Raw genomic sequence first — 14,639 nt, forward strand, 5'->3', positions numbered from 1 at the left:
ACTACGTAAGGAAATGAAGGACGCTCTGCCGCGAGTCAATCAATGATGTGAATTTCTGGCTCATGATCACTTCAATGACAATATAGACTATCTTACCACTAACCGACAAGATGCTGGCATGGAGTCATATAAAGAGATAAATAAAAGGGTTGTTATTTTGCAATTGGAAGCCATCAGACTCCAACTTTCGCCATTTTTGCAGACAATGCAACCCCAACTTAAAAGGAGTCTTGTATGGGTTGGAATCGCAGAATAACCTACCTTGTCAGGACAACTCTCCGGATTCTGCCGACTATAATATTGGCATGTCCTTTTCCCCTACATTAGGCGGAGTAGAAAACACCAATCTACCTGGTGGAGGACATTCTGAAGACGATTTGTTAGCAGTTTACATGGTTAAAAGTGATTATTTGAGTATATTAAGAGGAGATTAATCTTAAGAGTTGGCCTTATTCTCAGGATTTCATGATATAAGAGAAACAGGTTCTGCTTATCATAAGTTATAGCCAGTGTGCTGGACACCATATAGCCTTGTTTATATTTGAGTATACATACTAACGCGCAGATGAGCATACCACGGTGGATTTCCTTGTATTCTTTTAGTTGGAGCTGCCTCGTTTCAGCGACCGAGATATGCGATGTGTATCCCTAGAACGAAATCCAGGTTCAACCTATACTCAATGACGGGAAGTTCTAGAGCTCTTAGCAGATTGTCGCTCAGCCTTTACCAAGGTCGCATATCTACCTATTATCAGTGCCATAACCTGAGGACATTAGAGGAGCAGAACAAGATATTGGTGTGAGCATGGTAATGCATCCATGAGCGGATCGAATGCGGTTGTCATCATCAGCTTCGAACGCGGCTATTGTCCTCACGAGTGGCTAGTGACTTGAAGAGGAATCCTGCGATCGGGTTGCATGCAAGCTACCGTTCAACCATGGAATGCAAGTTTAACCGGCATTAGATCGGTGTAAACTGCAGCATCAATAGACTGAAGCCTTGAGATCATGTTGGCATGGACCAGACCGAGATCGTGTATGGATGATGTACTTATGATGCACGTCCCACGACGGCTTGAATGCATCTTATCATTATTCCTTGCCTCTGTATTAATATATATTATGTCATGTTTGTTGGAAAAGCCATTAAACTGCGTCGATGTCGCCGTGGTATATGCTGCTGTTCGTCAGTATTCCTTCTGCCCACAATATCAAGAGGGAGGCTCACCACCCATATTACTGTACTTCAGCCAGTCTCCCACGCGAACTTCCGCCTCCAATGTAGATTCTCGTGCAACACAGTCGACACTGTCACAGGTAGGACCCCAGATCGAGTAACGATGCGGTTCATGCGCTCGCTTTGTGTTCCCGAGATGGTATGGTGAGCTGCAGGGGATCAACGACGGATGCACCACTTCTTTCTCAAGAAGAACATTCATAAAGCTCCCGTACACGCCGTCGTTCTGGTAAAGCATATCTGGGCGTTCCTGAGCCGCCCCGGCGATGTGGCACCGGCGGGACAGAACCTTGCAAGCGAGTGTATAGGCACTCCTGGCAAAGTAGCGCCCTGGCTCTGCGATGATCCGTATCTGGGACGGAAAGTCTTCCATTAGGGCCACTCGTACTGATTGTGCAATCTCCTCAAAGTTGCTATCCTGGTAGCCACCACCAATATCTAAGAGGTTCATGTCATATCCCAGGCTTTGGCCCAGCTCAAATACCATGCGGGCATGTCGAATGGCGTTTACATATGCTGAAGCGTTCGCAGCCCCCGTACCTTTGCTCTATATCAATACTATGAAGAGAGGAAGCCCCCACTGGAGATCTTACCGACGTGAAAGCTCACCCCGCACACTTCCAAGCCCAGCTCTTGCGCACGTTGCAACAGAAAGAATGAACACTCAACGGGAGCGCCGAATTTCTCGCCCAGCATGATGATAGCATCGTTATCGCAGGCATAGATCCGCAGCACGAGCCGTGCCGTGGGAAGAAATGTGTGAATGGTCTCCAATTCGTCCAGATTATCAAAGGTAGTCAGAGTAACTCCCATCCTGGCAGCAAATAGGAGCGAGGAGGCCGATTTGCACGGGTTGGCGAATATGATGCGTAATGGATCGACTCCGAGATTGACGACGACCCTGAGTTCCTCGGTCGACGCGCAGTCAAAACCAGTGCCGATTTCAGCGAGCAGTCGGAGCAGCGTAGGGTCCGGGTTGCATTTCACCGCTGGGGCATCAATCGTCAGTTTGGGTCTAGTACCACAACTCCTAATGGATTCGATGCTTGATGTACCATACATACCGTAGAACGGATGAACATTCGGGAAATTCAGTTGCCAGCGGCGGTGTTGACGTAGGACCTGCCCTAGATCTGCGACAAAGAAGGGTTCGTCTGTGAGGCCAAATTCGTAATTGCCCATACTTGATAGACGAGTCTGGATGGTCAGATCAATCAGACGATCCATGGGGTCCGTCATTCTTTCCTTATGCCAATCTGAAGTGGGAGAACAGTGAATAGGCGCAGCAGATATTGTGTTTGAATTGTCATTATCGACCGGAGCGCTGCTATGAAGTCATACGTTGGCAACAACTGAGCGATCAGCATCATCGACACATGCTGATTCCATGCAGGTCAATTGGGAATGGGCCCTCGACGCTCTCTTTTGTTCGTACCTGCCGGGGGCAGGCAGTCACTGTCAAATGTCAATAGTGAAGTCACATTCCGCAGTGGACCAATCTGGCATTTGGAATGGACGGTCGCGTACAATGCACGCGAAAGAGACAAACATCATTATACAGACAAGTAAACCACTAGTGTTCGATGGGATTCCACAGGTCCATACCAGAATTATCTTAAAGATCATCTGGGCAGTCTACGTTTCGTGTCAGTACTGGAAGTGGCTATGCGGATCTCGTACGACCCACTAGCATAAACCCTTACAGTAGTTTGATGATCTATTGAGTGCTCTATGAGTACTCCACTGAACCTTAAGGTTTGACCGTTTGATAATAAGATAGAAAAAAGAAGTTACCTAGGGTCTGCACCTTTGTCCTGGCATTAGACTGGTAGAGTTGTAGACCAATTACCCAACTTAATCCGCAAATCCATGTATAGGGCTAGACAGCATATATTTCTATATAAGTAGAGAACAACTATATCCACCTATAAAAATAAATATTATAGTTCTTAAGGAAAACTAGAGTCATGGTTGACTTTGGATTTTAGATACGGGTAATTAATGGAGTGGTGAGACATATATAGCTTTGCACTACTTTACATCCTAACTTTAGGACGTACCCTGCCATTATGGATCAAGGCTATTTTAGCTTATATAATTAGTTATCACATTATCATATAAAATATATAGATATCCTAGGGGTGTGGTTAGGATACTAGAGCTCACCTAACATGTCCCTAGGTAGCATGGATATGTCTATTTATCCGCAATCCAACCGCGTGAAAGTAAGGGTGGGCCAGCTAGAGGATCAACCCATAATCTGCATGGGTTGGATCAAACACCATACAGATCAATCCCTATCCAACCAACAACCACTCTACCTTGCATGAAGCGTTCGATAGGCTGATTTGTTGGTCGGAAAAGCAATTTAAGAGGGGTTGAGGGCAAGATGCTGAGAATTCTCTCCACCCGGGTTTCGGGCGCTCGACGTGTATAGTGCTTATTCCCACCAAGCATGCCCATCTCCATGCTTCCATGTATCGGAGCTTGATTTGCAGATACTCTGAACAGAACTCGTAAGCGCTAGAAGGTCTTGACCAACTCAGCCTACCTCGCCGTCCTACCCTGCTATCGAATCAATCAGTGTTCGGTACAACTCGGTGTGAAGACAAGGATGATCTTAGGTAATTACCACCCCTCAGTAGGGCAACGCATAAGATCCAAAGCCAATTCGAACTCAGAAGGCGCCACTTTCGGGCTAGATAACCGACACGGCCCAGAGATAAAACTAGACAATGTGGCCATTCCGAAACGTTCTATTACCCCGGGAGGCCGCCATTGGATACTGGTTTCATAAACCTCCAGCAGTTGGAGAACAGCTATCGGGTCAGCGGCGCGGACCAAGTCAGCGTGGAGAGACACGAGTTACCTTAGTGCTGCGGTTGTACCTCACAAAGTACAGTCTAGACATAGCCCTCCTGAACATTGCTAACCACATTGAGGCACTGCTGCGGCCGCTCGGGGAAGCCCCCCCGCCACTAAGACCTGCATAGCTATGTAGCATCCAGTGAACGCTAGCCCTGACAGGGGGCTGACGGAGAATTTTAAAACAGAAACATTCACAAGGAGAGGTTCGGACTGGTTGTATTCATACTATTCGGCTAGAAAAGTCATCATTGATATACCATCTCCCTTCGCGATGTCCTTGACATTTCCAAGTTCAGCCCAGAGAATATAGCGGAACCAACTCAGAGAGCCACAGCTCTGATGGAAAGCATCACTGCCAAAGCCCCGATAAGGGAAGGTAAGCAGCGAAAAACACTGTGAGATGCGGGAGCTTGGTAGGACGCCACTGTCCAAGCCTATCTATCTCCCAGAAGCTCTTGATGGCACCATTCATTCGTGCGATGCTGGCCGTGAGATCTACATCCACATCCACAAGCCTATTGATGGCCAGCTTAGCAAAGGCATCTTCCTGCACTCCCATGGGAAGTATATGTTAGCAACGCGTAGACAGTGAGACTCACCCCATCACTAGCCCCTGCATGTCAGCTCGCGTAGATATTAATGTCTTACGACACCTCTGATAGCACCCCGGGGAATACGCAATCAAGTGCTGGTCCAGGAACACCCTACCCGGCTGCCGCACACGATGCTATCGAGGCCGCGCAGTTCATGGTGACCACGAGGTGGAAGAGTATGGGCAGGTCTAGCATAGAGCTAGCGCCTTGGCTTTCCCAAGCAAGATGTAACCTAGACATAATTAAGCGTTGGAGATGTTGATGACGATGCGGGGTCATAACACGAAGTTTCCTGGTAAACTCTTCAGTATCAGCGATATCGCTTAGAGCTTTCATTTATGGGGCGTCATTTGCCCCAGGTTGATTGGCCAGATCCCTGTCTGTTACGTAGCTGCTGTGTTTGTGTGGATATCAATCAGCCCAGGGACGTTGGGCCCCCAAAACGAACAGGGCTTGGCTGACCAATGCTTTTACATTGCGGTAGGAGATTGCATGGGTGTCCTTATGTGTCTAGGATTACACGAGTTGAGTGATTTGTACCTCCCACTGACCCTATAAGATCTGAGCTTCCAACTGACGGCTGGCAGGCTCTTGGAAGGCTCGTATGTGACAGGATCAACCCCCTCGCTGATGCCTAAATGTCGTCAGATTTTAGTGTCCCACCCGCCTGCTGAATAATTAAATCTAGTCAATTATTCTCCAGCTAAATCTGTTTGGTTACACCACTAGTTAGAGGATCAGAGTCCCAAGGTTTAAATGTGCTCTATCTGGTTATTATATATCTTAGTTTTGGTAGGTATTACTCCGTGGTTAGACGTCCACCTAGGCAACTAGCTGGATGATCGTCCACCCGTGTCAAAAAGTCAACTCAAGATTAGCGCCGTCACCCTAACATTTAAGGCCCTTACGGGGAAACCCGTATCGGTCCCACCAACAACCGTCGTGCTCTGGGACAGGCCTATCCTCACGCCTGCAGACTCTACGGTGGTGTCAATGCGTATCAGATTGCGGGCCCGTCGATCCTTTAAGCCGATTGGACAGAACAGAAATACAGAGGCTACTAAATCAGCCACTATTATTATGGTGACCAATCAACCTTGGGGATTAGCTGACCTGCAATCTGATACGAGGTGAGGGGACACGCCCTGAGACATAGTGCTTCAAAATGGGCCAAACTGGCCACAGTTCAATGACACGAATGGGTTGTTTCTCTTGCCACCATTCTGAATACGGGAAATGAATCATTTCTTCAATCAGTACCCTGCCGTACTTTGATAGTAATATATTTGTCGCCCCCTAGGTGGCTGACGTCCATGCCTGGGCCTCGGGAGGGCGCTTCAGAAGGGCAATTCTCCTACCCACCTTTCCCACAATCTACCTGGGTAATCCAGCCCCGGCGCCCACCTCTGCTATTTGTCACACCTCTGGCTAACTAGATAAGGCCTTGTTGAAACGTTTTGTACGGATCTCAGCTCCGAAATCACTAGTATCCGCGCACAAGTGATAAATCAACGAAGATTTGATTCTTTTCTAATCAGTATCTGATGGACGTATGTTCATACTACCAGAATCGTATCCCAGGGGCTAGATTAGGGTATCAAACTTGGACCTCCAGATATCGCGGTCGTGAGAAAAGATATAACTAATAGGCAGGAAAGGTAAATTCCAAATAAGGTGGGTAAGCAGTAAAGTATATCAACAAAACTCAACGAAGGTCTAATTCTTCCAATGAGTGACTATCTCGGCAGTCTATATACCCTAGGCTGTGGCGTGTATGATGTTTTTCACCCCTTGGTATTCGTGATCTGAAACGTCATATAGTAGATCAGTAAGCGTGTTGATATCACCGAGAGTAGATCACTGGTTGATCGATTTGTCATATAGGGAAGAAGAGGAGGGCCATGCTGAATCTTCCCAAACGGGTAAGCCGTAATTTATAGATATAACCTCCCAACTAAATACGAGGAGAGTTATAGTTCTTAATAATGCCTGGACTGCCAACCTTGGATAAATAGAGAGGGGAAGGCTGAGCGGCCCCCACTGCGGTTGTCCTCTTCTTATGTGCATCAATTCTCGCTGATTGGCATGACTCCATCGCCATAATCCTCACGACAAGAACGCCCAGAGATCCGCCCGCCACGGTCAGAGTCTTGTCCAAGACAAGATTTCGGTCATTTCAACTTGACGTAGCGAGTCTTGGGATTGGAGATTCTCTGTACGCGCTCCTGCTGGCCAACTGCATGCATTGGGTAACAACTTAGAATTATGCGGGACTGCTGAATGCCCACTTCTGAAGACCTGCAGCTTGACAACATCAACGCGCTGAGATATGAGTTCTTCAACATCGAAAATTCGTGGCAGCTGCCAAGCATGCGCCTTGGCAAAAGTCCGATGTCCCAAAGAGAAGCCAACCTGCTCCCGGTGCGACAAACGGGGAATTACGTGTGAATATTTTATAATGAAGCGCCCTGGACGCAAGAGAGAGAAAGACAACGGCCACGGGGGCAGGAGCAGCAGCAGCGGACTGTCCAGTTCCAGCAACGTCGAAAGTACAGCTCTTCCCGGCGATGTACAACATGCAGATGTATCGTTGCTCCCTCAGGATCCGACACCGTCCCCCAGACTATCAGAAACTGCCGAGTCTTTCCATATGGATATGTTTGCAGGCCCTCTGACTCCGCTTGACTCATTCCTGTCTCCTGGTATATCCGGGATGAGGGACTGTCTCACGGAGCTTCTGGCAACGCCCATCAACTTCTCAGAACTAGGGTTAATAGACCCTAGCTTATCAGGTTTTACTCAAGAGCAACATGAAATTGCGTGCCTGTTTGGGTCCGATGGTGTCAGTACCGATCCGGACTTGCTGTCAGGGCAGTCGCAGCTCGAATTCAATCTCTCACCTAGACCCTCATCGTCGGGGGATCAGTCTTTCTCGGAGGGTGGACCGAAGTGCAGCGACAAATCAAAGTGCCATTCTATCTGCGGCTGCATGGTGCGAGCACTAAACCTCATAAACACCCTCTTTTCCTCCCGAGTGTCCTCATCCACGTCTTCCTCCTCACCAGCCGTTCCACGCGACAGCGCTCCAGGCTCTCCACCCACCCGCCCCGATCCCTTGCTCGAAGCACTATTGGCAGAGAATAGAGAGTCCATGGAGATAGTCCACAACATCCTGAAATGTGAATGTGGTGAGATGACCTATCTAATACCTATGCTGTCGATCGCTGTGGTGAAGGTCCTCGAGCGATACGCCCTCACCGCGCGTGAGCTCGCCGGAGACCTAGGGTTGGAGGGCAAATGCAAAGACCCCGATCGACCATTCAGCAGCTCGGTCGATGACGACCACAGCACGGGCCGGACGACCGCGCAGCTGATCCTCAACGAGCTGCATCGTGTGCAGGGGGCCGTTAACCTGGTCGAGCGCCTACTCAAGGAGGACTCGCCGGAAGATTGTGTGAGACGCGGCCAACAGTGCCCGGTTTCATCATCGCCTGTCGCTTTCTCGCCCACCACCGTCCACCAGATGAACACGGATTTGCGCAGCCGCTTGACTAGCCTGTCTTCCGAGATTATCAATATCCTGCGACAGAGTTAAGGGTGCGGCGTATAGACCACGGTGGTATTGAAATATTTCACTAGGCGAAGAGATGACACGATGCTAAATGTTTGAGCAAGACTTGGTGTCAACGGATAGAGCAGTACTCTCTTGTCGCTATACACTCATCGATCTGAGTGATGCAAACCTGATGGTGTCGAAGTCACAGAACTTTTCCATGCCAAGTTGCAGAATCCCCATATTCAAAACTCATACAATGGACTTTGCTCAAACCCTTAGTGACTTAGACCTTTCCCAATCGACGGCCCTATGTTTCTGTTATGCATATATATCTGGATGATTTGGTCCCCCTATATTTTACGGACCTCGTGCCCCGGTTCCTTATCTTAGCTACGAAGAGCTTCCTTGTCCTCTCCATAGTGTTCATAGAATCATCAAGTTCCTTTTCCCTTTTTTAGACCCTTCTCGTCGTTTGGGATTGATCCTTCTGCCGCTTTAATTTCCTGGATGAATGCTTGACGCATCGGGAAAACTACCAACTTCATTTCTAGAAAGCACATACTTATGAATCATTCAGAGCAAGTTGTTTACAAATATCACGCAAATAACATAATCTATCATAGTGCGACTCAATCTAGCTATAGTACTCATCCAACCACACACGCAAGTCACGAACAGTCGGGTACTCCAAAAACAGACTCCCACTCACGGTAATCCCCAACTGCTGACGCAGCTTCTCTGCAATAACCAAACTCATCAGACTATCAACCCCGAGATTCGCAAAGCTGACATCATCCTGCAATTCAGAGAGCTCAATGGCGGCCTCGGCTGCCACAAGCTCCAATGCCTTTGCTGCAGTGCTGTTCGAGGCGACGGCGGGGGGTGCAGCCGTGTCTTGCTTCTTTCCCTGCACAGGGACTGGCTCCGTAGCTGGTGCTGGTGCTGGTGCTGGTGCTGGTGCTGGTGCTGGTGCTGGTGTCGGCACCGGCTCTGCCACATTCGCTGGCTTTGGCAGCGGCGCCGAGGCAGACACCAACTTTGTGCTCTGGGCGCTGCTCCTGGCACCATTTGCAGCTGGTGTGGATCCAGATGTAGGGTTCTTGATATCCGCCGGTGTGAAAAACCGGTTGAGCAATACTCGAGGATAGCGACGGAACTTCATCGCTTGCATGACCCCTATGATCTCGTCGCCCTCCAGCACATAGACATCCCCAAGATAAACCGTCGGATCCTCGGCAGTAGGGATCATCTTGACATAGGAGCGGTATCTCCCACCGGCGACAAGCGGACGCGCCATGCGCAGCGATCCCCACCCAGGGGTGACACAGAAATTGTTCTTCGTGTCGATGGCGTCTGACACGTTCATGACGAAGCCAGCAAGGTGGCAGACGGAATCGATGAAGAATGGAGGCACTGTCCAGACGCCGCCTTCATCGTCTGGCTTGGTTCTGACGTCGGCGAAGGCCTCCAGCCCGTTCAGGACCACCGACTGCATGCCACGATACCGATCAGCGTAGTCAACCAACCGGTCAGCAAAGAGCAGGTAGGCCATGCTGTTTGATAGACGGTTGGCAATGCCATCGTCCGCCAGTCGGGAGAGCGCCTCGATGCGGCCTTGGACGAGGTGGAGGGCTGGAACCCAAGAAGAAAGATAGTCGCCGGCCGTGCCGTACCGTATCTGGGCGGTCACAATGGGCTCCTCATCGGCGAGTGAGACGCCGTCATTGGTGACATTATGCCACTCCAGATAGGCCACGCCCGAGTCGATGTCGGCCGTCGAGATGGAGACCTGGATGAGCTGAGGGACGCTGCGGTTCTTTTGAGCCACCAGACCCTCGCGCACAACGAGGTTGGAGATTTCCATATCAACAACACTCTTTTTGCTATTGGGCTTCAGGGAATCCAAAAGGTACTTTCCCAGGGTCCATGCGATGTCGGCGTGGATGGACTAAAAACCAGATCAATATCTGTGCCTTGTTTCCTGGGAGGTGCTATACTCACCGAAGTCACCACACCAGCTCCGTTCATCTGATGTCCCCATGCAGCGGCCAGGAAATCCGCCTGCATCATATCCGACTGCACAATGACCTTTCCAGCTGTGTCTGAAAATGACTCTTCAATAACCCGATGAACCAATGATGTCCGTAAGCTGGAAACAGGCGCCGCAGCCAAAGGACTCCCAACCGCAGCCGACTTTTTCTTGGAGTCATAGTAATTATTACCTTTCGTGAGCGCCCAGTCACCGTTGTACTGATGCCAGTGTGTTTTGTTGTTCCATGCATATGTTGGTATGTCCAAGAGCCGCAGGCCATGCTCGAAGGGACGGTGGAATTCATTCCAGTCCACTTCTACCCCTGCAGCGTGCACCGCAGCCAGGCTCTGTGATAGTGTCTGCCAGTTATTCTCTCCGCGGCGGAACGACGGTACTGCCATATTCATAGTAGACATGATTGACCGTACAAACCCTACGCATACAGGGTGCGGGCCGATCTCAATCCAGACCATGGTCTCATCCACCGTGGACATAGCAAGTGCTTTCTCCACAGCAGCCACAAAATTGACCGTCTCCCGTGTTGCGCGGCAAATATACTTGGCGTTCACTGTCTTCTCATCGAATATGACCTTACCAAGTAGGGGTGAAATGATTGGTAGCCTTGGAGGTTGGAACAAGACTCCGGTTTGTGCGGTTTCCTCCAATTCGTGCAGAATGGGATCTGTCTGCGCAGAATGGAACGCAAATGCCACATCTAAATGGTAGCATTTGATACCCGACTGCTCTAGCTCCTCAGCCAAAGCTTCCATTTCACCCACCGTCCCACTCAGCACGGTGTCTTTCGGTCCATTCAGGCAGGCGACCTCGAATGGCTTTCCATTCGCTTTTGATTGCACCTCGTCGAGCGCGGCACGGACGGCCAACATTTTGTGGCTCCCTATCTGACATTTCTTCTCGAGCATCCGGGCCCGCTGGCCGACGAGGTAGATCGTGTCCGCTGCAGAGAGCACGCCTGCAACATGCAGGGCCGCATATTCGCCTAGGCTATGTCCGACAACAACCTCCGGTCGCACCCCAAGAGACTCCCAGTATGCTACCAGCGCCAGCTCGATGCAAACAAGTGCCAGTTGAGTGACAGTAGGCGGGTGAGTGTAATCCTGCGGATGGCTCCCATCAACCGCAGGGATGATAGAAGGAAATCCCTGGGACTGGCAAAGAGAGTCGAGATACAACATTTGGGATCGGAAACAAGGCGAATCACGGAAGAGCTCCAGGTTCATAGACCGATGGGCGGCCCCTTGGCCAGTGAAAACAAAAACAACAGGCGGGGCCCCAGTTGAGGGAATAGGTTTGTGAGTGTCGGCTGACTGGAGAAGCGAGTTCAACTGGCGTACCAATTGAGGAACAGCCGATGTGGACACTGCTACTCTGTGGTTGTGGTGATTGCGCCGAGCGGTTGTTGTGTATCCCAGATGGGAAAGTGAGACATCTGGGTTCGACTCGAGGTAATGTATCAGACGCTGCAAATTGCCCTTCAATGAAACCTTGCTCTTGGCTGACACGGCAACAACATGCATTGGACGAGTGTCTTTGTCGCTATCCTGAATTGACCGCACTGGTCCTTCTTCAAGAACAATACTTGTGTTCCCCCCCGCTGCACTGAAGTTATTCACAACAGCCACGCGTCTTTTGTCGCTCGAGCTCTGGACCCAAGGGGTTGACTGGTAAGCGATATGGAGATTTCTTTTATCAAGGTCCTTGGGAAACCCCGGGTTGATGGAGTTCTTGATGCCCACGTGCGGTGGGATTGTCTTCTTTTCCAGCATCAGCAGCACCTTGAGTAACGCTGTTGTGCCAGCCACGGCCTCACCGTGACCAACATTTGCCTTGACAGCCCCAATGTATAGTGGCTGCTTTGTGGCTCGACGTTTTGTGCTTGATAAGGGAGCAAACACGTCAACAACTGACTGGATCTCCTGTGCATCACCTGCCTGCGTGCCCGTCCCATGCATTTCTACATAGGAGACATCAAGCGGATCGATAGCCGCTTTGGATAGAATCTCTCTGGTCAAGTCTGCCTGATGTCCAGCGTGGGGGTGCGTAATAGAAACAGCGTTGGCGGAGTGGTTCGTTCCAGCAGCGACGATGACACCCAGGATATTATCATTATCGGCCTCGGCGTCTTCCAGGCGTTTCATAATAACAGTGGCAACACCATCTGCTCGACAGTATCCATCGGCTTCGCAGTCCCACGTCTTGCATGCATTTGGCGTTTTAGAAAGGAAGTGGCCTTTGCTTAACCCAGCAAATGCATCAGAATTGGTGAGCACATTCATTCCACCTGCCACTGCCATGTCGGTATCACCGTTCCAGAGAGAATTACACGCAACCTATATAATCCACTATTAGTGTCCGCTTGCCTGCGCAATCTTGGGGCATGTGAGACTTACATGAATGGTGGCCAAGCCAGAAGAACAAGCCGTATCAATGCTGTAGCTTGGTCCGGAAAACTTGAAGAAGTAGTTGATTCGACCAGGGCCAAACGCGCGGCAGCCCCCAGTAATGAAATAAGTCCCGATTTCCTGAGCAGTATTGACTTCGCGGTAGTCATCACTAGCCTGTCCATAGAAGGTTCCGATTCGATGCAAGTTAGTGGAGGCCGTCCGGTTAGCTACATAACCAGCGCGCTCCAGGGCTTCGTATGCAGTGACAATTGCTAGTCGCTGCATGGGGTCGGTTTGCACTGCCTCCCTCGGAGACATATTGAAGAAAGGTGCATCAAATAGCCCTGGTTCATCAATGAAGCAGCCATATGGTGTCAGGCTTGTATTCAGGCGTTCTCCAGAAGGATCACAGTGGGATTCGACGTCGAACCGGTCAGCGGGGATTTTCTTATGCACATCAAGGCCTTGGTTTAGGATTTCCCAAAACTTCTCAGTATCATCGGCCCCTCCAGGCAACCGACAAGACATTCCTACAATGGCGATCTTTGCCTGCTGGGGGCCCCTCGGCCCTCGCTGCTCTGCCTGAGGCTTGGTGACCCATGGCACGAGATCTTGCGTCCGTCCTTTGAAGGGAAGAGACTCCGAGTTCAGGGCTTCCACCAAGTCGCGGGCCGGCAAAGATGTTCGAAACATAAGCACCAAGGTCTCGGAAACTGCCGTGCATTTTGCATGTTGGATGACCCCTTCGATGACATTGTCCCACTCGATGCGCTGAGTGAGAAGCTCTTCGACGATATCGCGGAATAGGCCGCTCACGGTCTTCGCGGGAAAGGGCTTTCCATTGCTGGTGGCGAATATGGGCACACGCGGTGCAAGCCGGGAATCTAGTGAGACAAGACTGCTGGATTCGGTATTTACGATGCTGTCAACATGCTTCTTGCTGTATACGTGGCTGGCATGGCATAGCCCCCCGTAGACCGGTAGAGGAACAAATCGGCGGTCGCGGAAGTAATCCGAAACGAGGAAGAGATCTTTGAGCCGAGTAGGTGGGCCGCTGATAGTTACGGACGTTCGGCTCAGGGCGCTGATGAACACCTTGCTCGATTCAGGAGTTTTCTGTAGTATAAAGTCATTTATCTGGCAACATCGAGTGGTCCGCGAAAGAGGTCCGAATTACGCACCTTGGCATTGTGGAAAGCATCAAGCTCGGACTGAACATCGTCCGCAACAGCATCGGGAACAACATAGGCCCAACTATCTCCAGGGCCGCCGTCAGAGGCCGGAGCTTGCAGGTTTCGCGAAACCTCATGGACCAAGATGCCTAGTCTGAAGGCGATCCGTACAACCTCCGCTCCAGTGACTGGCATGTCGGCCAATGTGGGGGAGACAGAGACGGCAACGGTGGAGAGAAGACCAGTGCCCAAGCCGGCGAGGCAGGCATCGGCATTGTGCCATTGAAACGTGTCTTCGGTGCTATCTTCATAGTATCTAAACGACCAGTTAGTTTGACCCAAATACCCTTTGAAGACATGGCCATCCAGTCCACTCACCCAATGAATGTGGCCAGTTGAACCGCACATAGTAGCATGCCGTCGATGCATCCACCCAGAGGACCATGACGGAGATCCGCATGACTGACGAGACTGAAGATGGTCTCGAAAGGTGGGATGAGAGCTCGCAGCGTAGCAGGCAATAAGCGGACTTCCTCCCGCACGGCTGAAGTGGCCTCATGGATGAATGTCGCCAGCAAGGTATGTTGTCTGTCCTTGCTCCAATTGTACAGCCGACGAGACAGATCATGCAGATCATCGTGGGGGAATTCGTTGCCAAAATATCCAACCTTCATCTTGGCAGGATCCACCAAGGACTCGGTGGTCGATGGTGTTGCCGTGACCAAGGACGGTTCTGTGTTGGGGGTTTCCGTCGTCCAATCCATATCGATAGTCAT

The 14,639-nt window shown here is 50.5% G+C and overlaps 3 protein-coding genes across 3 annotated transcripts; 1 reads left to right on the forward strand and 2 right to left on the reverse strand.

Annotated features, from left to right (window-relative positions):
• Positions 1-1,211: 1,211 nt before the first annotated feature.
• Positions 1,212-2,476, reverse strand: ALT_5879 (type III PLP-dependent enzyme; the record flags this gene model as incomplete). Its single annotated transcript, XM_033560180.2, has 3 exons — positions 1,212-1,777; positions 1,831-2,226; positions 2,302-2,476. 3 exons carry the CDS (start codon positions 2,474-2,476, stop codon positions 1,212-1,214), a joined length of 1,137 nt encoding a protein of 378 aa, XP_033416071.2.
• A 4,551-nt stretch (positions 2,477-7,027) lies between these two features.
• On the forward strand, positions 7,028-8,293 carry ALT_5880 (uncharacterized protein; the record flags this gene model as incomplete). Its single annotated transcript, XM_033560181.2, has 1 exon — positions 7,028-8,293. The coding sequence occupies one exon, from the start codon at positions 7,028-7,030 to the stop codon at positions 8,291-8,293; it is 1,266 nt and encodes a 421-aa protein (XP_033416072.2).
• Positions 8,294-8,888: 595 nt separating this feature from the next.
• Positions 8,889-14,627, reverse strand: ALT_5881 (conidial yellow pigment biosynthesis polyketide synthase; the record flags this gene model as incomplete). Its single annotated transcript, XM_033560182.2, has 5 exons — positions 8,889-10,202; positions 10,256-12,637; positions 12,698-13,807; positions 13,873-14,179; positions 14,242-14,627. The coding sequence occupies 5 exons, from the start codon at positions 14,625-14,627 to the stop codon at positions 8,889-8,891; spliced, it is 5,499 nt and encodes a 1,832-aa protein (XP_033416073.2).
• Positions 14,628-14,639: the final 12 nt, after the last annotated feature.

This window comes from Aspergillus lentulus (assembly GCF_001445615.1).
Source record: "Aspergillus lentulus DNA, contig: Alt09, strain: IFM 54703, whole genome shotgun sequence".
In the NCBI taxonomy this organism is placed as follows: domain Eukaryota; kingdom Fungi; phylum Ascomycota; class Eurotiomycetes; order Eurotiales; family Aspergillaceae; genus Aspergillus; species Aspergillus lentulus.